Here is a 24,225-nt window from a genome sequence, read left to right on the forward strand (position 1 = left end):
GTAAGAAAATAATATATCATAATGTTTAAAAGAAAAACATTAATCTTAATAAAATTCTTTTATTATATATAAAATAACGATCAAAAGTGATGTTGCATACTATACATTTATACATTTTCGCGAGCGGTATGTTATAGAATGGTATTTATATAAAATTGTATGGTATAAGTTTCTAGGTGACTCAATAAAAATCTCTAACAAAACCAATCAAATTCATTGAAGTTTTTAAACATTGTAATTAATTATTTTAGGGCTTAGGCAATGGTTTAAAGAACTTCGTAATTTTATCTTGCTTGACAGTTTGTAAAAGTACTTTCAATTCAGAATGATACAAAGCAGTTGCATTAGCAATTTGCTTCTTAAAAATGAGACTCCGTTCCATAGATGGATCAATGTTCACAAAGAACTCACAAAGCTCATTTGCCATTCTTAAACCTTTACTAAGATTTTTCAAATTAAATGTTGCTATATCAGTACCTGTTGGAGTCTCTTCTTCAATGAGCTGTACATTTAACATTTTCTCCAAGTCAGTTTCGGTCAAAGCTTCATCTTGTGTTTCAAGTAATTCCTGAATATCACTTAATTCTATCAGTTCGAACCCATCTCGTCCTATTTCATTTGCTATTTCAACTATATTGGCCATCAAATTTTGAACTTGCACAGGTTCATCATTTTCTGTTGTCACAACAGGCCACAGTTTATTCCAGCATGACTTCAATGTATGTGGGTCCAGTTCATCCAATGATTCTTTTATGTTAACAATGCATTTTGCTATGTCAAATTTCCTCCAGCTTTCCATAAGATCCAGATCAGGATTATATTCCATATTATTCAAAAGAATTTTGAAAGTTCGTCTCATATAATAGAGTTTAAATACTTGGATTATCCCTTGGTTCATAGGTTCAAGCACAGCCGTTATGCTGGGCGGTAAAAATGTGACTTTAATACTTGGATGCATTATTTCAAGTTTGCGAGAATGAGCTGGTTCATCCTCCAAAACAAGAAGTGCTTTAAAATATAAATTCTGTTTTTTTAAATAAGTTTTAACTTCAGAAACAAAACAAGTACGGAACCAATCACAAAAAATAGCACTTGTAATACACCCTTTCTTATTAGCACGCCAAAACACTGGCAAGTTATTCTTGTTTTGATTTATTAAAGCCTGAGGATTAAGTAAGCTATAAAGCATCAGTGGCTTGATGACACAATCTCCAGATGCATTAGAGCATAGCAACAGTGTAACTCTATCCTTTGCTGCCTTAAATCCACAAGCAGATTTTTCGCTTTTATAAATAAATGTTTTCTTTGGCATTCTCTTCCAGAACAGTTCAATTGTATGTATATTGAATACTTGTTCAGGTTTGTATCCTCCTTCAGCTACTAGGTTTGCAAATTGTTCAGAATATTGTTCTGGTGAAGGACGATCTGCAAATGCAGCTTCTTCAACAAGTTTAACGTTATGCAATGATTGTCTCGCCTTAAATTTATTGAACCAACCTTCCGAAGCTTGAAATCCTCCATCTGTATATTCACCACTACCATCAGGTTCTTTAAAATTAGTGTAGAGATACTTTGCCTTTTCCCGGACCATTGGCCCATTTAGAGGCACCATTTTTTGGTTGCACTCTTGAATCCATAATGACAACGCTACTTCCATTTTTTCTATTGCTGGATCACGAACAATTTTTGATGACAGTGAAGTTGAAGCAATAGAAGACCTTATTTTACTTTCTGATTTTTTTATTGATCGTACAGTTGATTCGTTGATTTTGAATGAGCGTGATATGGATGCAAATGATTCTCCTTGGCGTAAACGATCAAGTATTTCTATTTTCACTCTAAGCGGCAACACAGATTTTTTTCGTAATGCAACTCGTTTCAGTTTTATTTTTGATGACATTGTACATTAAAAAAAGTGTAGAGATATATAACCACAATTTTTAAAACTAATGTGAAATGCACAACAAAAAACAACTAAAACGGACTTTATAAAAAAACAGAACAGCAATAGTCAAAGATATACTTTATTAATTGATTAAAAAATGCAGCACTTTTTCTTTTATTTTCTTTGCAAGACATTTGTCTTACACCCGTGTTTTAGCTTCCATAAAATTACTTCACCAACATTATAAATATCATATGTGACCACCTAAAATGCATTATTTTTTTTACTCTTTTATTTTAATGTCATCCACTCCTAAAAAATTGTTTCTTATGTATCTTAAATAATGTAACACATCAACAAAAAGGATTTCCTTTAACTTCCCAATTACCTATCAAAAATGCATGTATGTATGTATTCAATCTATGACATGATAAATAATTATTATCTCTTTTTAAGTATTTTGCAGACTTTAGATATTAGTGGTATTTTCATCAGAGACATATACAACAATAATCAATCTAATACTTTTTAAACTCTGAATAATTCTTCTTCTCATAATTTAAAATAAATAGTATGTTTCTACTTTAATTATATTCCTCGTATGATAAACATCACATTATCGCCCATGAAAAGCTTTTTTCACAATAGAGTTTAAGTTCAATTATTCCATCACTTTTGTAATTGTATTCAAGATCTCATAATGTAGATAGATATCTTATTAAACAAATTTTGTTTGCTGCTCTATATTATTATTTTTCTACAGTATTGTAACCAAATATTCATCAATTCCACTTTCAAATGGCATTCTTAATTCTTTTGGTTATTTTATGGATAAAGGAATTTTAAGTATTTTTTTTTCTGTATGATTGTAACCTTTTTGATTCTTTTTTAATAAGAATAGTAGATATGTGTGTTAAGGATCTGTATTGCAAATGCAGTTAGGACATGTTAAATTGAGCAGTTGTATAATTCACCTTCGTAGTAGTCTTCTGGTGTAAGATATTGTGCAGGCTTCTGCAATCTATTTATTTTAAATAGTCACATTTTTTCTATAATTCCAGCAATCAAATATAAGTTTATTTCCTCTGTATGGTCATCCTTTTCCTGCTTATGTAAAATAATCAAAATGAATAATAATTCATTTAAAAATATGTCTAGCATTATCTAAAAATGTCTATGTTTGAATAGCATTATGATGGAAATCATGCCAGCTATGTATGGATTGAAATAGATTTATATGAACTGTTTATAACATTTGATCATTCCGTAAAATTTTTGACTCTAATTATAGTCTATTGATTAAAATCATCTAGTTTTCACAATTACGGATTGAAATCACGTATGTGCATCATTTTTTATTACTAAGATTATTGATGTTTTAAATTTACCTACTTGTAATTCTCATGATAAAAACAATGCATGGTAATTTTAAAATTTATTCTGCAACTCGATAGATACTAAATATAACTAACTAATTTATTAATATTATTATTTGAAATAAATAGTAAAATTTGGGCTATAAAAAATCATATAAACTTTAAATGTAAACAAACTATGAATTAGAACACTAGAAGCATAAATTCATGTGTTTGAAAGTTTATCATTTGAATTGACAAGAGGGTTAACATTGGCTAAGATGGTATCAGTTTGTCTGTCACAAACAGAGTAACCAACGTGTAGAGTTGTCAAAAAAACTGTCAATATTAAATTGAAAAACTTTGTTTAGTTTTTTTTCTATAATTTGAATAGATTTTAATGAAGAAATTAAAAACAAGAAAAATTATATGGTTATCAAAGTTGTAATGAAATTAAATAAGTAAAATTATAATAATGTATTGAACATTATTGCGCAACACTTGAAAATGTGAACATAGATAAATAAGCATGTGTGAACAGCTGCTTTTGAGTAAGATTATTTATAACAGTGTATCCACAAAAATGAAAACCAGCGAAATGTTAGATAATATCACTAGCTACTAAATCATTTTCAATTTGTCAATTTTCTTGAGTATTCGATTAATCTTTTTTCTTGAATTCATACATAATTATTTTGATAAACTTTTTTAAATTGTCATTTGTCACATTGGACGCAAAACATCCAAAGTTTGTTACTCATAATTAACTTCCCGTAGGGTAAATTATAGTAATCGCAAAAAAATCGAAAATGAAAATTTATATATATCTTACGTTTCAAAGGTTTCTGAACATTTAGGCATATCTTAGAAAAAAATTATGAATGTAAGTGCGAATACAAATTTGTGTCGACAATTTCAGGAGCACGGTTCAAACGATTTCAATTATTCAAAAACATTCGATTCCTATTGATAAGGAGACGATTAGTTTTTGGCAAAGGCGGATTCAGCCGCTTCGAAAGTACGGGGCAAAAAGTGCCAAGAATGGTAACTCAGTTTTTAAGAGAACGGAGCGTCCGATTTTAATAATTGAAAAAACATTTTACTTTTGTTGATGAAAAAACACAACTGAAAAGATGATGAAAAACTGGTTAAATTTTTGGAAATGCATGTCCAGCGGTTTCGGAGATCTGGTAAAAAAAGTACAAAAAATGCCATTTGGCGGTCAAAAATGATCATTAGACATATGCACATCAAAATTTCAGATATTTTATTAAGATTTAAATAATACGTATAAATGTTGTTTACATTTTTATAGTTTACGGGACATCGGGCGATATTTCGTCTCTATGCAGCTAAAGCAGCGCGATTGCTTTGAAAAAAGTTCAAAATATCTAAAATATTTCAAAATAAAAAACATTTTGTTTCAAAAAAACTCAAAACTCTTCAATAATTTAAAATTTTTCAAAAACCTAATTTTTTCAAAGTTTAAAAAAAAATTTAATCGTTTTTAAAATAAATTAATATTTGATACAGGAAGTTTCAGAATTTTGCCCTAAGGCACGATGCCATACATCGTTTTATAACTTATAAAACATTTAAACACGGATACTTAAATAATTCAAGTATAATGTATATTATGCTAAGCTCTCATAAACTAAATAACAGTGCTCCTAACCAAAAAAACTAACAACAAAAAAATATACTTTTGTTATCTATTTTCAAACATCGTTTATCTACCAATAGCGATGTCGAAAATCGAGGTGATTGAGCTGTTTTTGTTATTTTTAAGTTAGATTCAACATTTTTTTTTAACCTTTATAAAAATTTACCGGTAAAAAGGACCATCTAAGCTTTTACCCTCAGAAAGGTGTAAACAATAAAAAAAGTAAATCAAGTTAAGAAAACCAACTTTGGTGGCGAAATACCAAATAATGGTTATATGCAGTGTTATCTCTGTAAAAAATGTATCAATAAATTTTATATTTTGCATTGGATGAATAATGTAAAATCCCTTTAATAAAAAATGAGGCATTGAACCTATCTGCCCATTGGCTGTTCTATATTACCCCGCCTATAGGGTAAGAAGGACCAGACAAGAATTCTTTAAAAAACTATTTCTACAATGATGAATTAGCTGGAAGTTTTACTTTTTATGTTTTACTACACTAGTAAGATAGTTAGTTATTTCGTCATCACAATATAATTTCTCATAGTCAAATTGGACCTTTGTGCCCCGCCCTACTCTTTATATAGTTATACATTTGTTTATTTATAAGATACTCTATACTTCTTGTCATTGATTCTTTTACTTTCAGAATTTTTGTTATGTCAAAATGATTTATAAATTAAACGGAATGCATAAAAATGTGCATAAGCAATGAGCCATTTATGAAACATAAACCTTGTAATGTTGACATTTTTATTTGCAGATGCTTGTCAGGGAGTTACGACAGAACATGCAAGGTATGGGATGTAGAAACTGGAGAAGAAATAATTTCACTCGAAGGTCATAAGAATGTTGTTTTCTCCGTAGCATTTCAATACCCAGATTGGTAAATATTTATTAAAATATTAAAAACATCTTCTACAATACATCTACATATTTTATTTTTTAACTTCCCGTAGGTTAAGTTATAGTAATCGCAAAAAAATCGAAAATGAAAATTTTTATATATCTTTACGTTTCAGAGGTTTCTGAACATTTTGGCATACCTTAGAAAAAATGGGTGTATGTGTGTGTGTGTGCGTGTGTGTGTGTTCGGATACAAATTTTCGTCGACGATTTCTAGAACACCAATCAACCGATTTCAATAATTTAAAAAACATTCGATTTGTACTGATAAGGAGACGTGCTGATTAGTTTTTGGTGGAGGCAGCTTTAGCCGTTCCGAAGATACGGGGAAAAAAGTGCCAAAAACGTTAACACGGTTTTTAAGAGAACGGAGCGTCCGATTTTAAAAACATTTTACTTGTATTGACAAGATGAAGAATTTATCAAATTTTCATGAAGGCAGATCTAGCGGTTTTGGAGATCTAATGAAAAAAGTAAAACAAAAAGCCATTTGGCGGTCAAAAATGATCATTAGACATATGCACATCAAATTATCAGATATTTTATAGAGATTTTTACATTAAGTATGAATTTTGTTTACATTCCTATGGGTTTCGTACCAATGTTTATCCGTTAGACGGCGACGCGGCGCTTACGCGCTTTGACATATCGTCTCTATGTAGTTAAAGTAGTACGATTGCTTTGAAAAAAAGTTCAGAATTTCCAAACTATGTCAAAATAAAGAAAACTTTTTTTTTCAAACATTTTTTTTTTTGTTTTTAAAAAATCTAATTTATTCGAAGTAACATTTTTTCAAAAATGTTAATCGCTTTTAAAAAAATAATAATTTTTGGTACGGGAAGTTCCAGCAATTTGCCTTAAGGCACGATGCCTTAATTGCCTTAAGACATAATTCCACTTACAGCTAGTACGTTATTTGCAGTAATAGAGCATTGACGGGGTCCTTTGACAAGACAGCACGTCTTTGGAACCTGCGTACAGGCGCATGCGACGCTATATTTTGGGGACACAGCGCTGAAGTTGTATGCTCGGAGTTCAGTCCCCAACGAGACTCAGGTGTGGCTGCTACGGCTTCTTTAGATGGCACGGCACGGCTGTATCATTTGGCCACAGGTATTGTAACCAAATTTCATTATATTTCCAAAGAGTACGAGTTTGATTATGGTAATTGAATGTAATCATTACTATCATAGATATTCTTTTATTTTTAATCATTTGAATTTAAGAAAAATTTTGTTTAAAAAAGGAATCGATCTCGTTTGAACAAGCTAATCAGTACGATGTACATACCTACACTATATAATTTTTTTATCCGAAATATCTATATATCCAATTTTTAAATGCTGATCTATTTCAAACAGTTTCGGAATTCATTCAAATATGTTGAGCCATCAAATTAGGGGCCGTTCAAGTATTACGTAAGCACTATAGGGGGTTGGGGGGTTATGGATTTGCTTATTTTGAGTTGACATGGGGGGCAGGGGAGTCTGGATGATGATTAGGTCATAGGTAGTATTTTTATTTTTTTTTACCGAATGGCAACCTTACTTTGTCTTTGCCAGTATCAAAAATTTAAAATAAGTTTATTATGTTCGTAAGATTATAATAATTTTGTTACTCTATGTTCAATACGATATCAGTAAAATCTCTACATCCTAAACCTATTTTCTTATTTTTAAAGTTATAATTATAACCTAATTACAATATTAAAAAAAACAATACATTAATTGCAAAATGTTTACGTAAGCATGGGGGTAGAGGGTAAGAGCTTTGCTTACTTTTGCTGACAAAGGGGGTGGGGGGTAAATAATTGTAATAAATTGTAATAAATCTTACGTAATACTTGAACGATCCCTTATCAATATCAATATTTACACTTTTTAAATATGTATGAGTTTTGTGTTTTAACAATTTCAAAAATATTTACTCATAAAATGAAACAGTAGTCTCAAATTTAATGCTTTTCTCTTCTAATAGTTTTATCGTTTTCAACGACTTTCTCAACTACTCAACTTTTGCGAATACTGGATAAAAATCAAAAATTTGTTTCGTAATTTGATTTTCAGTTCTGAAATAAGATTAATCAAAAAAACTCAAATTGAAATCTTCAATGGAAGGAAATTTTAAACCGAAACATATTATACATTCGAAGAATTTAAGCATAATTTTTTATTTTTTAAATTTTGTATGGTCTAAAACTAATTATAATACCTCGTGATGATCATTGTATTTATAAATTTAGGTCAAGAAATACGCACATTTTGTGGTCACAGTGCTGAAATAATAGCTCTGAAATTTAGCAAGGACGGAGAACGGATGATAACTGGATCTTTTGATGGAACTGTGAGCTTATGGGATCCTCGTGTCAAAGAGTAATAATTTGAATTAATTATTGCATATATATATATATATATATATATATATATATCGCACCATATATGTAGACCTTCGAAAGCAATAATGCCAGTGTTCAATGTAATTATTAAGCGAAAAAGTCATCAACAACTCGAAATGCCAAAGTGTCAAAATCGTATTTAAATGTTGTAAGTAAGTATTTTATCTTAGCTTTTTACATTGTTATATTAAAGCATTCAAAACATCGTATTAAAAAAAAATTAGTAGCCAGGTAAAAACTAAAAATGACTATTTTGAGATTCAAATCATAGCATTACAACCCCGCAATCACTTGCAGTATTCTTTAAGTGGTCTTGAAGCCAATAGATTGAACATTGTACAATAATTTTGCTCATCAACTTTCCCTAAATTCTGTTGATAATTATGTTCTTATTAACGTAAGGACTTGCTGTTAGTAGATAAAAATGCTTAAGATGATTTTTTTATTATTATTTATTATCTAGCAACAATAGATCGTAATATTTTTTTGAAAATGTATTTCAAATTGGAAGTTACAAATCTTAAGCGCCGATTTAAGAGATTAAGAACGAGTGAGATAATATTATCGATATCTCCGCCTAAATTAAAAATACTAGTTTTAATTCGATTTTTTTCTCTATTGTAGCCGTTGCGGAGTGTTGCTGGGCCACGAGGCAGAAATAAGCAATTGCCTATATAACTACGATGGTACGCTGATTGCTAGTTCATCAATGGATAAATCTGCTCGCATTTGGGAGACGCGTACCATGAATTGTTTGGCAACGATTTCTGGACATCAGCACGAGGTGGTGCTGCATCGGACCTACATTTTTATTATATTTTGCAGCTTGCAGTTAATCACTTTTATTTGCTCTTTTGTTAATCCTTTGAAACCTATTTGATTTGCGATTGCGCTTTTTATGTTTCTCAATTGCAATCATATTTTCTTTGTAGCCACCATAATTTTTTTGCATGTATATATTTTACATGTAATATCTTCGAAGTGTAATATTTTCATAAACGTCTTAAAATTGTTCTCAAAATAAATAATTTTCTTTTCTTGAATTTAACAAATTGTTATTTTGATTTTTTTTAAATAACACGTACTTACAACAAATTGTGGCATTTTGAATTAGTAAAGTTTTTAGCAATAAAAATGCAAAAATGAAAAAATAGAGAAATAAAGAAATAAAGAATTACAATATAACAATATTAACAAATTTCATTTGGAAACCATGCCGATTTTTGAAATATATTATATTTTTGTGTTTTTTGAATTCAGGTGCTCAATATAGCCTTCGATGGCAGAGGAAGACGCTTAGCAACTGCAAGTAGTGACTGCACTTCGAGAGTTTGGGATGTCCATGGAGATTTTAGTTTACTAGCGGCAATGACTGGTCATACGGATGAAGTGAACACGGTTATAATAATATTAATTATATGATTATTCTTTATATATATATATATATATATATATATATATTAGCGTGGTCCTTAATATGGACATTCAAATTTCTTTGCTCGCTAGGGGTCAAATGGTTCCAAATTGATAAAAAACAATTCTCTGAAAGTTTTAGCTCTTAATATTGTCTTTTAGATAGAGCGCAAAATTTTGCAGAGCGTCGAATTTTCAATAAAAAGTTATACGAATTTTCACTTTTAATTCATTTGTCGCTAAATTATACCTAAAAAAATTTTTTTCATGCTATTTCCATACAAAGTTTGATTGAATTGCGCACTATCTAAAAGTTAATATTAAGAGCTAAAACTTTCAGAGAATTGTTTTTTATCAATTTGGAACCATTTAAGTCCTTGGGAGGAATGAAATTCGAAAATGTCCATATTAAGGACCATCCTAGTTATATAAATATATAATTACATTACTGCTTCTACTACGTGATTCTTCGATCTGATTCCTAATCTGTTTCTTCGAGAGGCAACCCTGTTGTTGGCTTATTAGATATGTGTATCTAATAGTGTTGATTGGTATGTGATCAGGGATGTCTGCGAGATTTTTACTTGAAATTATATTATATTATATAAACCCGGGACTAGTTTGTATTAGCTCGCGTCCTTACCAGTTACGCCACGGCTGACCTATAACTACATTTTCGAATATTATTTTTCAAATCGGGGCTTGATATATAATATGATATTTTTATATCTTACGTATATCTTCTATAAAATATAAGACATAGTTCCAAAATAGTTACATGTTTATATCTATTTTGGAGCTAAATCTTCTCGATTTTCAGTCAAAATTAGAAGTTCTAAAAACCAAAAGTATCATATTAGATTAATTATTTTAGTATAATTATAGTATATATCTTATAATTATTTCATAACGAATTTGTTATTTTGCAGGTCTGCTTTAGCCCTCCAGGTGGAGTTTTGCTCACTGGATCAAAAGATAATACTGCCAGACTATGGGATAGTGAAACAGGAGAGTGCATTCAGGTATTGGTTAGCTAAAATCAAATATTTTATCATCATTACAGTATCAGATATTGATTAAAATTCAGCTGATGTGTTGAAGAGTAAATCATTTATAAATAATCAATTAGACTGTTTTTATACTTTTGTATTATGCCTGAGTATATCATTTTTTAAAGAATTACATGTAATTTTTGCTCTATATTTATTATCTTTTTATAATTCAGGTACTAAGAGGACACATGGATGAAGTTTTCTCGTGCGCGTTCAACTATATGGGTGACACCATAATAACCGCTTCCAAAGATAATACTTGTTACTTATGGAGTTGATACAAGTGGTTTTCTACATATGAATAAGGTAATCTAAGTATAACTTTTATTGTTCGTCTGTTGATCAAGATAAAGCTGGTTTTGTACATGTTTTGTTTAGCATTATTAATGTTTATTTTCATGTAATCCTTACTTTTTATTCGAATACGTTTTAATTTTAAAATAATACATTTAACTTACTCATTATAAGTAACTGAAGAAGTAACTCTCCACTTACTTGAATTGCTATGGAATGATCAGTATTTTTCAAAAAACTATGAAAATGAATTTCGATTGTGTTGCTCAAAGGACCTGTAAAGTCCAGTTTGGACTCGAAAGATTCATCAAATATATATTTTATAACTATTTTTGCTTTAAATAGTATTGGTATAAAAAGCTGTATCATTTAATTATATATCTATCATTTTGCATTATTTTTGAATGAGATTATAAAGCCTGCGTATAAAATTAAGTTGACTAAAATTAAATTGTTAATGATACCCTAGTGGATCAATAAACTTGTTGATATATTTTTGTTAATTTTAAATAAAGCTTGTTGATATATTTTTGTTAATTTTAAATAAAGCTCTTTCCGAATTACGAAAAGTAAAAACACGTTCTGCTTCGACGTGTTTAGTTATTAATATTATTTTTGTTAAATTCTCCGAAATATTGCATTATTAAAATTAATAATCAACAAATGCCTTGTAAATAATAACGTAGCTTTTCTTATGAAGTCTACGATGCGCTTTTATTGTAATTATTGCCATCGTGCGTTAATTCGTACACAAAAGAAATATTTTCTTTGATTTTTTCTAGACTTTATACCATGTTTCAATTTTCGGCATTTTGAAATTTCATGATAATTTTTTATTTCAGGATGCATTAAAATTATTGTTTATTGCTCTATATTATGTTATAGGTTTTAAGACAAATTAACAATTAGTCAAATTAAGACAATAATAGAAAACTGAACAATATTCCGTATGCTCATGCAATGGATAAATCAAATCAAAGAGATTATTGAAGTTTATCATCTCTAAATAATATATATAAATTTATATAAGGTCGTAGAGTCTTCACATAAATAAACAAATATTAGTATGTTGCTAGAAATTATAAATGATTAAGTAGGATAATAGACGAAATTTTCAATTAAGAAATGAACGTAAGTTGAATTTTTGTTGAATTATTGTTAGATTCTGTTTAACATTTCAGTCTTTAGAGCTTAAAAATAAGTTTATAAGCTTAGAAGAATAATTCAGAATAAATGCATAGAAGAATAATTGTTACAAGCACGTCACGTTTGTATTATATTGAATGTAACGATTTTTGGGTGCCGCACCAATGTTATAAATACTTTATAGGCTCTTTAGAAAAAGTTTTGAAACATTAATTGATTATCTGTAGACGCTTTATAAGTTGAAGATTTTTTTATTTAATTTATGGAATTTTAAAGAATATGAATGAACGATATTGATTGTTATCGGTTTATACATTATAAATAATATATATTATTAAGAATCTAGTGAAGCTACAAAGTATATAGATAATAAACTAAAGAAAAAATACATTATTATTACATATTCAGAAAAATTTTAACACTTGTTAAATATTAAACTATATGCTAGATAAAACATGTTAGCTTAAAATTGTGTTAATTAATTGTTAAGTAATGTCAATGGTAACAGTTTCACTTGTAGATCAATAATGTTTTATAATATAATTAATGTTTGTCATTGCATGTAATAAATTTATTTCTGTTTCAAAAATCGTACGATATATATATATATATATATATATATATATATATAATGAATATACTAGGATGATTTAACTTGTTCTCAACTTTTTAATGCATCATATATATTAGACTTGTGAGTACATGAGACTGAGAAGTCATTTCAAAATATGTCGTAAAGTTATATTAACATTATATCAAAATAAAATATAAAATAATTTTTAGTCCATTCTTGTAATCAACTGCCGAAAAATTTTTTTACTATTTTTAATATTCCACAGGTTTGAAATCTTCACAATTAATGTTTGATTAATTTGCTTTCTTATTTTCCAGAACAGTAAACTCTAAATAATATTGTATAAAATTATCTACTGGGTTTTATCGCTTATTATTTTACTTTTTTTCATATTTTTAATATATAATGCATTACGCAGCAATAGTGTTGCTGGTCAAATAGAAAATGTAAGTATTTGTAGAAAACAAATATGAAACTTTCAATAAGAATGAGGCACAATAATTCATTTTTTAATTTAAAGTTTATTTCTATCAAATTTCAAACAGCGACATCAATTTTGTTAAACTTTATTAAAAACATTATTCAGAATTACAAACAGTAATTAATTAACAAAATCATTACAACTAGTAACATCATCTCTAATCTTTAACTTATTTCAGTTCGTTTAGAATATTTTCAACATCAGATGAATATTTAAACTTTTTGATTTCTTGTGCTGGATGTTTTATCTACCCCTAAAAATAAAATAAATTATTTAATTAATTAATATTTACATGAATTGTGTTATTAATTTATTTGATTAATTTTAGATTATATACCATCCAGAAGAACCAGCATTACTCCAACTACTGCTTGAAGCCTGGCTGTAAGAACCACTGCTTGCATAACTGTTTCCAGGATATCTGAAAGGCATTTGTAAAAATTTATTAATTTATACCTTTCTTAGTTATTCTGTGACTTTGAGGATAATAAACGGAGATAATATTAACAAACGCAAAGTAATTTCATATCTACAATATAATAGTTTGCATATAAATTAAATGAGTGGTATAATTAAACTTGCGAAAACATCATTTAGATTTTCTTCAGGGTTCAATGGCTTTAATTCATTATTTTGACTTTATTGTAATAAAAGCAGCCAATTTCCACATGTCGAAGTCTAACCTGATCGTTGACTCTTTACGAAATGTATATGTTACATAAGTAATCCTTTTTTCTAAACATATTCAAAATCTAATAAAACTGCGGAAACACCTAATATTTCAATTATAGGTATTTTTTTTAATTTATAAAATGTGAATCGTGTGGATATAATTATTTTTAAATATTTTGAATTTTAAGTAAGTAATAATGTTATACTAAACGTACCCGCCGCCACCTCCGCCGCAACCGCTCTTGCAACCGCCACCGCCACCTCCATAAGAGGGATAACTTGGATAACCTGCAATATACATCATGTTGTATAAGAAAATAGGTCATTTTCAACAGTATTATATTTGAATTATTATTACTTCTTGGCAATGATATTTTTGTTATTTTTAATAAATTTAATGAAGATTTAACTTTAAGTTGGCAGATTATTAAATTAACTGGGCAATGTTATTTATTAACATAAAAAATCAATAAAATCTTTCTAAGTATAAGTAAAATAATAGAATTAAATTAATAAGATGAGTATTTATACTTGGGTATCCACCGCCGCCGCCACCGTGTCCATATCCATGTCCACCATATCCTTGTCCGCCACCACCGCCGTACCCAACATAGCCCGTGCTCACAGGAACCACTTTGTAGACCTCAATCTTAGCTGTAAATTATTTATTATTATAATTTGTATATTTAATTGTATTTTGTTTAGTTTTCATATGGATATGTATAAACATGGCCGGACTTATATGCTTAAAAAACGATTTACAATCATATTAATATAAGTTTAACAAATATATATATATATATATATATATATATATATATATATATATATATATTGGTACAACCCCGCCTTAGGAGCTCAAATCGTTTTGTAACCACGCTCACATGTCGAATTGCTCGTATCTCGAAGCAATTTTTTCCGTGAAATGTTATTTATTTATAGATCAAATACATAGTTTTCAAAAATATAGCGAATTACTAAATTTAAAATGACTACATTATCATTATACAAGTTTCTGCGTTTATAAAACTATCTAATGAGCATTATTTTTTTTCAACTTATTATGGTATTGCAAAAATGAGTCGACCTGTTACATCTCTTTCGGGGTGATTTTTATTCACAAACTTTTCAATTTTGTCCCACATTGCACGAACAAATACACAACATTAATAATATTGAATTAAAATTTCTAACTCTAAAATTATTTAGTTTAAATATTTGTATAATAGTTAAATACCTCTTCACATACAAAAATGTTTGTTACAATTTATATTAGATGAATCTTATTCATTCGCACCCCCATAAGCTTACGTTATGGCTCTCAATCGCACTTATCTCGAGTTCTGTTCATATGACGAACCGCTCCTTTGGCCGGTCGTATTTCGAAAAACTCGTATCACGAGTCACTAGTGAGGTTGTACCACCGTATTAATAAAATGTATTCGACCGAATAACTTGAATGGCTTTATAAGTTTATATTTATTAATTACTTCTAAATATAGCTTGTAAAGATTTGAAAGAAGCAGGTGCACGTACACCGACTGTTTTGAAAATTAAGTTAGCTATAACTTGATAAAAAATGTATTTGATTTTATTGATAACTTACCCGGAACACTGTATCCGCCGCCATAACCGCTACCGTAGTTGCTATAGCCGCCACCGCCGTATGGTACTCCGCCACCGTAACCACTGTAACCACCTCCGCACTTCTTGCAATGGTGACGTTTTGCTCTTAATAATGGCAATGGTGTAGATGCGTCCACGTTTACATCTTCGGTGATCACATCAGTTTCTTCGTTCTTTATTTCAGTATTTTCAGATTCCGTCTCGGATGCTTCTGGGCTCTGAGACTGTCATGAAAAAATATACTTTATCATTATAGTTCAAGGAATGAAGGCAAGAGTGGTTGATGACTAATAGCTAATCTCTTTTTGATGAATTTATTATCATAGAATAACCCCAATACAGATTACTTTTTATTGGATGGTGCAAAGCCGGGTAGAGGCTGTTTTTACTAAACACTTTGCTATCTATATTTTCAAGAAAAAACCGATGCCAATGCTGCTTGATATCCGGCTATTCGAGACGGGGTATCAAATCAAGAGCATCTTGTTGAATGCTCATAGCTCTAACCACTAATGGAGGAGGGAGTCTATCGTTCATATAAAATATGTATCCTTTTTAGTTTCCTTGATAAATCCGGATGGCACAAGAGAATCCGGATGGACTAGCTGATCAAAAATATATCAGCATGTAATATCTAAAAATAGTTTTGCCATGGTAATGTATATTATATTTTACATAAATGTATTTGTTAATGTAAAATGTTGCTGTAATACTTTGTTGATTATTGTGAACACAAATTTATAAAACCGGTTATGCGGCCATTACAACGTCGCAGCGGTAATACATCATATAGACGTCGCATACATTTTAATTAATTATAAAAAAATATATACAATTGATACAACCGTGATCATGACCTTGGATCGTATATGCTATTGATGGTCTTGGTAAGTTATTTTTTAGAGAGTTATTTGTTCAAACTTATTGATTGGCGCGCTTATTGGATGAATCAATCTGTACATGCTCCTGAAGAAGGGGACATCCCGCATTCCCGAAACTCGAAACACGTAAAAACAAACATTAAAAACTATTTAAAGGAAAAGCGGCTTTTTAGTTCCGAAAAGACTTACATCAACATTATTAGCTCTCTAAAATATTAACGCATATACGATCCAAGGTCTTTTAGGTTGTCAAATATCTCCCTTCTGCTTTTTTGCTCTTGGTTTATAATACAAAAAGGCGGAGGGAGATATTTGACAACCTAATATATATGTATATATATATATATATATATATATATATATATATATATATATATATTTTGTGTAACTGAATTTTCGCTGAACCGCTCGTATATAGTTTTTTGTTTCACATTATTTTGATTCGATAATGGTTTTGAAACAAAGAAAAGTTTTTTCATACATTTATTATAAATATTTAATAAAACCATATACAACCACATATTTGAATTTAAATCAATAAATAGAAAAAGAGGGAAATATGCTACGCTTTTATCGCGCCATATAAAGAATATTCTGTTGTTATTAGTAATGACTACCGCATTCTATATTAGTGATAATTACTGTGCGTAATTCATGGATGACAGCATTTTTTAAATATAAATAATACACATACATATACGCATATATATATATATATATATATATATATATATACTGCTCGATTCTAAATAACTCATCAATATATATATATATATATATATATATATATATATATATTACGGTGGTCCTTAATATGGACATTTTCGAATTTTCTTGCTCACAAGAGCTCAAATGGTTCCAAATTGATAAAAAACAATTCTCTGAAAGTTTGAGCTCTTAATATTGTCTTTTAGATGAGCGCAATTCAATCAAAGATTTGTATGAAAATAACATGTAAAAATTTTCAAAAATTTTGCAGAGCGTCGAATTTTCAATAAAAAATGACACGAATTTTCACTTTTAATTTATTTGTCGCTAAGTTATACCTAAAAAAAATTTTTTTTAATTTTCAAATTTTTTTTCATTCTATTTTCATACGAAGTTTGATTGAATTGCGCACTATCTAAGAGTTAATAGAGCTAAAACTTTCAGAGAATTGTTTTTTATCAATTTGGAACCATTTGAGCTCGTGGGAGCAAGGAAATTCGAAAATGTCCATATTAAGGACAACCCTAATATATATGTGTGTGTGTATGTTTGCACGTTTGCAAAAATGTATATAGCCAAGTTTTGAAAATGTGGTGTATATTGTTTTCTAATTACATTCCCATATTTTTTTATGTTCTAATTTACAACTTTTGTGACATGAAAGGGTTATTACTTTCCAGTTTGGAGCGATGACTTCCATTCGCTATACTCTAGTATCGCGGTCCCAAACTGAGAGATCACCTAAGACTTCATATATTCATATAACTTCTTTTAAACTACATGTATAATTCTGAGTGTTCTGTTCTGTTAGCAGTTGTATGAAAGAACTGTGATTCTTTTTATATTTGATGTATTAATTTAATTTTCAGAAATATTTACAAATTTTGTGTTCGCTGAGATTCGTTCTTGGGGAAATTACCTATGAATGAAGCTACCTACACCATTTGGAAAATAAAGGTCCAGTTTGACTTTAAGTATTTATACTGGCTAAAGCAATTGAACTATATCACAACCCATAACGCATATCAAACAAGCAAGTGTCGAACTATGTTTAATAAAATTCCCAGTTAAGTCCCAGTTATAGAAATGTGTTTTTTTACAGTTTTTCTGAAATTCATCATCTGTCTTTACCCCATACACTTACAATTAGTAAAATGGGACAGCCGAGGGAAAACAGATCCAATGTTTCATTTTTAATTTTAAATAGATTTTACGAAACAATAATTACAATATTAAACTAATGCAAAATTTAAATTTTATAGACATATTTCTGACAAAGATAATATCATATAACCCTAATCTGGTATTTTGTTAGAAATATTCATCAGCAGAGTTAGAATAACTATTAATTTAATTTATTTTTTGTAAAATTGCCCTTATTAACTAAATTAACTTTTTTTTTACTATTTTTAATGTATAATACACCTTTACCAGGGTAAAGGTTCAATTAGTCCGTTTTACTCCACCCATATGTAAGCCTTTATACAAGTTATATAGAAGAGCTGTTGAATTTAATTTAAAAATAACAATATATCTAACAAAACAATTAAATAACATATACTTTAAAATTACAATGAGGTCTCGTAAACTAAACTCACGACCAAAGAAACTAATAACGAAAGAAAATACTTCTGTTATCAATTTGCAAATTGGGCAACGTCATAAGAATCAAGAACTATCCACATTTTGCCATCTACTTTCAAATATTGTTGTTAAAAAATCCCTAACTCTACTGGTTTTTTAGATCGGTGGTAGACCTTTTTACCCACGGACTTTTAAGCCCCGCTCTAACCTATATTATATATATATATATATATATATATATATATACCGTATAAAATCGACTCATGAATCATCTTTTGTTTATGATATAATATTTATTTAAAAGCTTGAAATTTTCCAGATATTTATAGATAAATAAATGTATTATATACATTTATATGATTGTATTATTTTTGCAATTTTTTATGATATCATAAATTTGAATTGCTAATTTACACATTACCAAAAACAAACAAGATTGAGGGTCAACTTATTAGTTGTATGATGATATCAAATAAATTTAAATGCAAAAACTGATTAGTATACTAATAAGATATATCTAATGTTGAATATTTAACGTTGAATATTAGTGATTAGATTTTATATAGTGTTCGGCATAAAGATTATTCAGAATGTTTGGTATTTGTATTTACAAGTCAAATGATGATTGCAAACATTATAAACAATTGTGCATATTATTTAATTAATTTAATACACAATATGCTAATGCTAATGCATTTTACGAATTAGAAAGTAGTAAGATACTGTCATAGGAAAATAGATTCTTTCAAAGAATTATATTTTTATGCGTTAATTAAGTTCATTAATTTCAGGATTTTTTGTAATAACAAATGCAAATATGATATTATTTGAATTAGACAGTTGTGATACAAATGGCTTCCGTTGGCAGCAGTCAATGTATCTTTCATCACCTAAATTTCTGTTTAAATCTTTCGGTTTGACAATGAACAAAAAACGACTTCGTTAAAACGCTTTGGCAAACGAATACCTATAATATATCATTCTATTCAGAAATATTATTCTACTTATTTTTAAATATGGTGCGATCGACACTAATGATATTAATATTTTAATTTAATAGCGGAAAGTTAATGCCAAGTGTGTAACTGGTTGTTGTTGTTGCAAGATGATGGCATAATTGAAAGGATTCACAAGTAAATAACTAAACAAATAAATAGAATAAAACCACAACAATAAATATGAAAATATAATGCCTAATACACAATAGCGACAAGCACTTGAGATCGAGTTATTGGTCATCTTCATGATAAATGAACTAACATTTTATACCTTGTCGGTAAAACAGCAACTTGTAAATATCAATAATAAAAGTATATATCATATCGAATGAAATGCTACTTTTTGAACGAAAATAATCGTTATAAGTAGTACTTCTAGTTTGAAATGCGAGAAAATTGTAAATATCGCTATTACATCTATTATGCAAATTGCAAAATATTTACAATGTACGTGCAGACGTGCATAATAAATATACTTTAATATTTATAATCATGTTTTTCCTTTACACGTTTTGTTTTATTCATGTTTATATAGTAAAAAGTATAGTAATTTATATGAAACGAAAAAAAATGACGCAACATAAACTCAACTTCCTTAATCTCTGGTAAACCCCAGATCAAGAGCGCAAAAAATCTTTATTTTCTGCAAATTGATCTAAAAATATTGACGGAAACCAAATAGATTCAAAACTTTAGAAGTAGAGAAATGACAATAGAATATTGATACCGCAAAACAATTTTAAAATTATTATTTAACATTTAAATCACAATTGAATGTGATTACAATCATGATATTAAGTTCAGTTATGTAGATGCATTATTATGATAAATGAAATGCTTTATAATGAAAAATGATTTGACTATCGACGACCATATGCACCATATTGAAGGATCACCCATGGTGTGTCATCGAAAATATGTAAACGGTAGCCAAATCAACTTTGCTTTCAATCCTAGGAAGAAAGTGTGACTATTGCAGGTCAGATTCATGACGGATAATTTCATTATGAATTTACTACTATAAATTTGCAAGAACACGAAAATCACTTCAAAAGGCTGCTATCGAACGATTTCAAGTATATTGTTAACCCTCCGTCGGTCGGGGGCCAGACTTTTTTTGACTTCAATTTAAAAAAAAAAAATACTTCTAGTAAACCTATCGACTTGAAATTTGACTTTTACTAAAATTTCATTAGCTGTCGATCAATGAAAAAATCAGGACGAAAAAATGCACAGAAGGATAATTATAAGGATATTAACTATTTTATACTTCGAACGGTCGGAGTGGTTTGTCTAGACCACCCATATATTTTGTATGAAATATACGCTTTTTGATATATGTAAACCAGTATTTTGTCTTTTTTCTGGTATTTTCTATTCATACTGCGTTTTATATATTCTTTGTTGTTGTAACATGAATGTTAGTATTTTCACGAGAGTTCCTTGAAGACCTACCAAACCTATTGGTCATCGCAAACATTGAAAATCGGATAAGTAATGCGCACATTATCAACAATTTTTCTACCCGTACTGCGTTCGAAATTTTTTTTGGCAAATCTGTAGTGAAATTATATTTTCAACTTGAATTTTACAGCTCATTTCAAAGGCGACGCACCTCATTTCGTTTTCATTTGAATTTCAAATTCATTTCGAAGGCGCCGAAAAAGAATAAATATTGTTTTTCATTGATATAAAACAGAAAAATTAACAAAAAAGCAACGATTTTTGATATTCCTTGATTTTTTTATATAATATAATATGTTTATTATAAGAGAGCTCTACACATGCAAAAGATGGTAAGAAAAAGAAAAAATCAAAACTATAAATATTTATTACTAATAATCGTTAATATATTAGACACCAAAAACTTATTTATCTCATATAAATGCATGTAAAATGAATGGTGGTTCAGCCAGATCACTCCGACCGTTCGAAGGTGAATAAATATCCGACCGACGGAGGATTAAAATTGAATATTGATTGTTGATGTCATAGACATTTAGGCGATTTGATAAAATAAGTAAATAACATTCAAATGTTAATTTCATGAAAAAATCACACTCTGTGGTTTTTCACTAATGAAATATCTTTGTACAATCCTACCTTAGCAACCGTCTCATCTTCGTTGTTCGGCGTGACATCTTCTGAAATCAAAGGACCTCTAATGGGAATAGCTTCAATAACCAAAACATTTCTGAAATTCTTTTCGTCTTGTTCACCAGTTTCAATGTTATTGTCCTCTTTTAAGACATCCTGTTCAGGATTCGTCCTTGGAATTTTGAAAAGATTGAACAGATAGATCACACCGATCGGTTTGTCATCGTCTTTTTCCGTCGATCCTTCTGATATTCCTGTTGTCAGAGTGTCTGAATCGATAACATCGGGAACATTATCCGATGCACTTTCCTCCGATAGTGCCCCCGTAAAGCTGAAAGCAATCAGCAATATAACAGCCGAATTAGCGACGCGCATACTTGCAAACATATGATGACACTGTTGTGGTCAGACAGGAGACGGCTTGCTTTATATATACTTTAATAAATGTTGGGTTTTTCATCCCGTCTTCGATTGTAGTCGAGCATACTGGTAAACGATGACCCAACGTTTTTGACTATACAGCTCTATGATATATTCAACTCGTGTGCGTGTTTCGTTTTTTTTTTTAAAGTAAAATGATTAAAAAATATTTTAATAAAAATATAAAACTATAATGTGACATGCTTATTTATGGACGCAAACATACAAATATATTAATCATCTTTTTTGTAAGAATTCAGACGACAATACTGTTGACAATCTATTCTATCTATTATCACTTTTTAAAGTGTAAGTGAAGATTTTTATTAAGATATTCTATTTTCAAGTCCAATTTTCTATATTTTTTTTCTATTTACTATCTTTATTGTTTTTCTTTTTAAATCTATTTTTGTTTAAGCTTAAAGATATAGTATAAAACGCCACTAAAATTTATAAAGCATAGGGTAGAGCAGGGCTTAAAGGTATCATCGATATTTCAAAAACCAGTAAAGTTAAAAAAAATTTAACAACAATATTTCACAGTAGAGGGAAAATATGTATAACCAGCTACCCCCTTGATTCTTACGACGTTGCTATCGGGAGAAAAACGCCAATGTTTGAAAATCCACAACAAAAGTATTTTCTTTCATTATTATTTGTTTTGGTTGTGACCACTGTTGTTTAGTTTGCGGGACTTTAATATAATTTTTAATTTTTTAACGTCTCTCTATTGTTTTCTAAGATTTATCGTTAGTTTTAAGTTAGATTCAATAGTTTTATTTATATAACTTCTATAAAATCTAACAACCTGGGTGGTGTAAAAAAGACCAATTGAACCTTTATTCTGACAAAGGCGTGAAAAATGATAAAATAAATTAAGTTAAAAATATTTTACAAGAGATAAATTAAATAATTAATTTTTCCAACTCTGTTGATGAATATTTCTGATTAAATACCAGATTCTCAAAATCTCCGTTAAAAATGTAGCCATAAAATTTATATTTTGCATTGGTTGAATAATGTAGCTTCGTAAAATCCTATTTAAATTAAAAATAAACCATTGAATCTGTTTCCCCCTGGCGGTTTATTTTACCCCATAGGTAAGAAGGGATAGATGACAATTTTTAGAAAAACAGTAAAAAACACATTTCTATAATTAGTAATTTATTTTGTATATATGTTATATTTTGTGATAATATTTGTGTGTAAATATTAAACAAATAATCTCGTCAGCATAATTTTGTGATTTTGAAAATCTTTGAAAAATGTAAGTTGAAATCATAATTGTATTTTTACTCTACGAAAGCATGTATAGCATATCTTGTGTTAAGAAATCTGCTAGAAATATTTAGAAAAAAAAATTCTGGACAATTGGAAATGCTTGGATTTTTTTTATATTTTTTAATCAAAAATATTTCAACATTACTTGAAGTTAAAATTATTTTATATTAGTAATTTATATATTTAAAATTTTCGATTAAAATAAAAAAATTAAAATAGTTTGTTTGATGTATAAAATTAAGTTTTAAAGCTGTTAAAAATATTGTCCAATTTGTGAACATAATAATTTTGTTGTTGAAATTTTGTGTGTTCATAAAAATATTGAACATTTCATAAAAATCACTCCTCTATATCAAATAAACGGTGTTAACCTTACAAGTAAGAAGTTCATATTATTTACTTGTTATGCAATAGGTTTGTCTTTTTTATCTCGGGTATCCACATAAAACATGTTCAAAAGATACATATAAAATGTCACTTGAATACGAAAAGAAATTTTACACACAAATTATTATGTTTTTCATTAATATTATTTGTGTGTTTGTAGGAAACGGAAATTCGTCTCTGTGAAGCAGTGGCGACCGATGAGTACCGAAATTGATAGTATAAATGCGGAAAATGATTATTTGAATAAGCACATATAAACAGGTATGACAAAAAATATTAAATATTTAGAAATATTTATAAGTTAAATATATAGAAAATAAATTTATCAGTTTTAAATTTATATTTATGATAAAAGGAATTAAAATAAAATATTTCATAAATTTTGATCATTCCCTAAATAAAAT

The 24,225-nt window shown here is 28.7% G+C and overlaps 3 protein-coding genes across 3 annotated transcripts; 1 reads left to right on the plus strand and 2 right to left on the minus strand.

Moving 5' to 3' along the window:
• Positions 1–247: 247 nt before the first annotated feature.
• LOC113375223 (tigger transposable element-derived protein 1-like) lies at positions 248–1,900 on the minus strand. The gene has a single exon (XM_026615168.1). The coding sequence runs from the start codon at positions 1,898–1,900 to the stop codon at positions 248–250; it is 1,653 nt and encodes a 550-aa protein (XP_026470953.1).
• Positions 1,901–8,128: 6,228 nt separating this feature from the next.
• LOC113375224 (dynein assembly factor with WDR repeat domains 1-like) lies at positions 8,129–10,950 on the plus strand. Its single transcript, XM_026615169.1, has 5 exons — positions 8,129–8,184; positions 8,832–8,991; positions 9,468–9,605; positions 10,550–10,642; positions 10,846–10,950. Exons 1-5 carry the CDS (start codon positions 8,129–8,131, stop codon positions 10,948–10,950), a joined length of 552 nt encoding a protein of 183 aa, XP_026470954.1.
• A 2,336-nt stretch (positions 10,951–13,286) lies between these two features.
• Positions 13,287–22,120, minus strand: LOC113377910 (ATP-dependent RNA helicase DED1-like). The gene is made up of 6 exons (XM_026618366.1): positions 21,740–22,120; positions 15,446–15,689; positions 14,371–14,493; positions 14,055–14,127; positions 13,505–13,588; positions 13,287–13,420 (listed from the first exon to the last, which is right to left on the minus strand). The coding sequence occupies exons 1-6, from the start codon at positions 22,118–22,120 to the stop codon at positions 13,411–13,413; spliced, it is 915 nt and encodes a 304-aa protein (XP_026474151.1). The 3' UTR covers positions 13,287–13,410.
• Positions 22,121–24,225: the final 2,105 nt, after the last annotated feature.

This window comes from Ctenocephalides felis, unplaced genomic scaffold (genome assembly GCF_003426905.1).
Source record: "Ctenocephalides felis isolate EL2017-DRISC unplaced genomic scaffold, ASM342690v1 CF-g0.4_SCAFFOLD_01886, whole genome shotgun sequence".
Taxonomy (NCBI): Eukaryota; Metazoa; Arthropoda; class Insecta; order Siphonaptera; family Pulicidae; genus Ctenocephalides; species Ctenocephalides felis.

Bases quoted from the DNA above. Each gene is read 5' to 3' on its own strand.
- LOC113375223 (XM_026615168.1), bottom strand. From the start codon at position 1,900: ATGTCATCAAAAATAAAACTGAAACGAGTTGCATTACGAAAAAAATCT.
- LOC113375224 (XM_026615169.1), top strand. From the start codon at position 8,129: ATGATAACTGGATCTTTTGATGGAACTGTGAGCTTATGGGATCCTCGT. The intron at 9,606-10,549 runs GTTATAATAATA...GTTATTTTGCAG, and splicing joins ATACGGATGAAGTGAACACG to GTCTGCTTTAGCCCTCCAGG. The intron at 10,643-10,845 runs GTATTGGTTAGC...TTTATAATTCAG, and splicing joins AAACAGGAGAGTGCATTCAG to GTACTAAGAGGACACATGGA.
- LOC113377910 (XM_026618366.1), bottom strand. From the start codon at position 22,120: ATGTTTGCAAGTATGCGCGTCGCTAATTCGGCTGTTATATTGCTGATT. The intron at 15,690-21,739 runs GTAGGATTGTAC...TTTTCATGACAG, and splicing joins AAGATGAGACGGTTGCTAAG to TCTCAGAGCCCAGAAGCATC. The intron at 13,589-14,054 runs GTACGTTTAGTA...AATGCCTTTCAG, and splicing joins TGCGGCGGAGGTGGCGGCGG to ATATCCTGGAAACAGTTATG.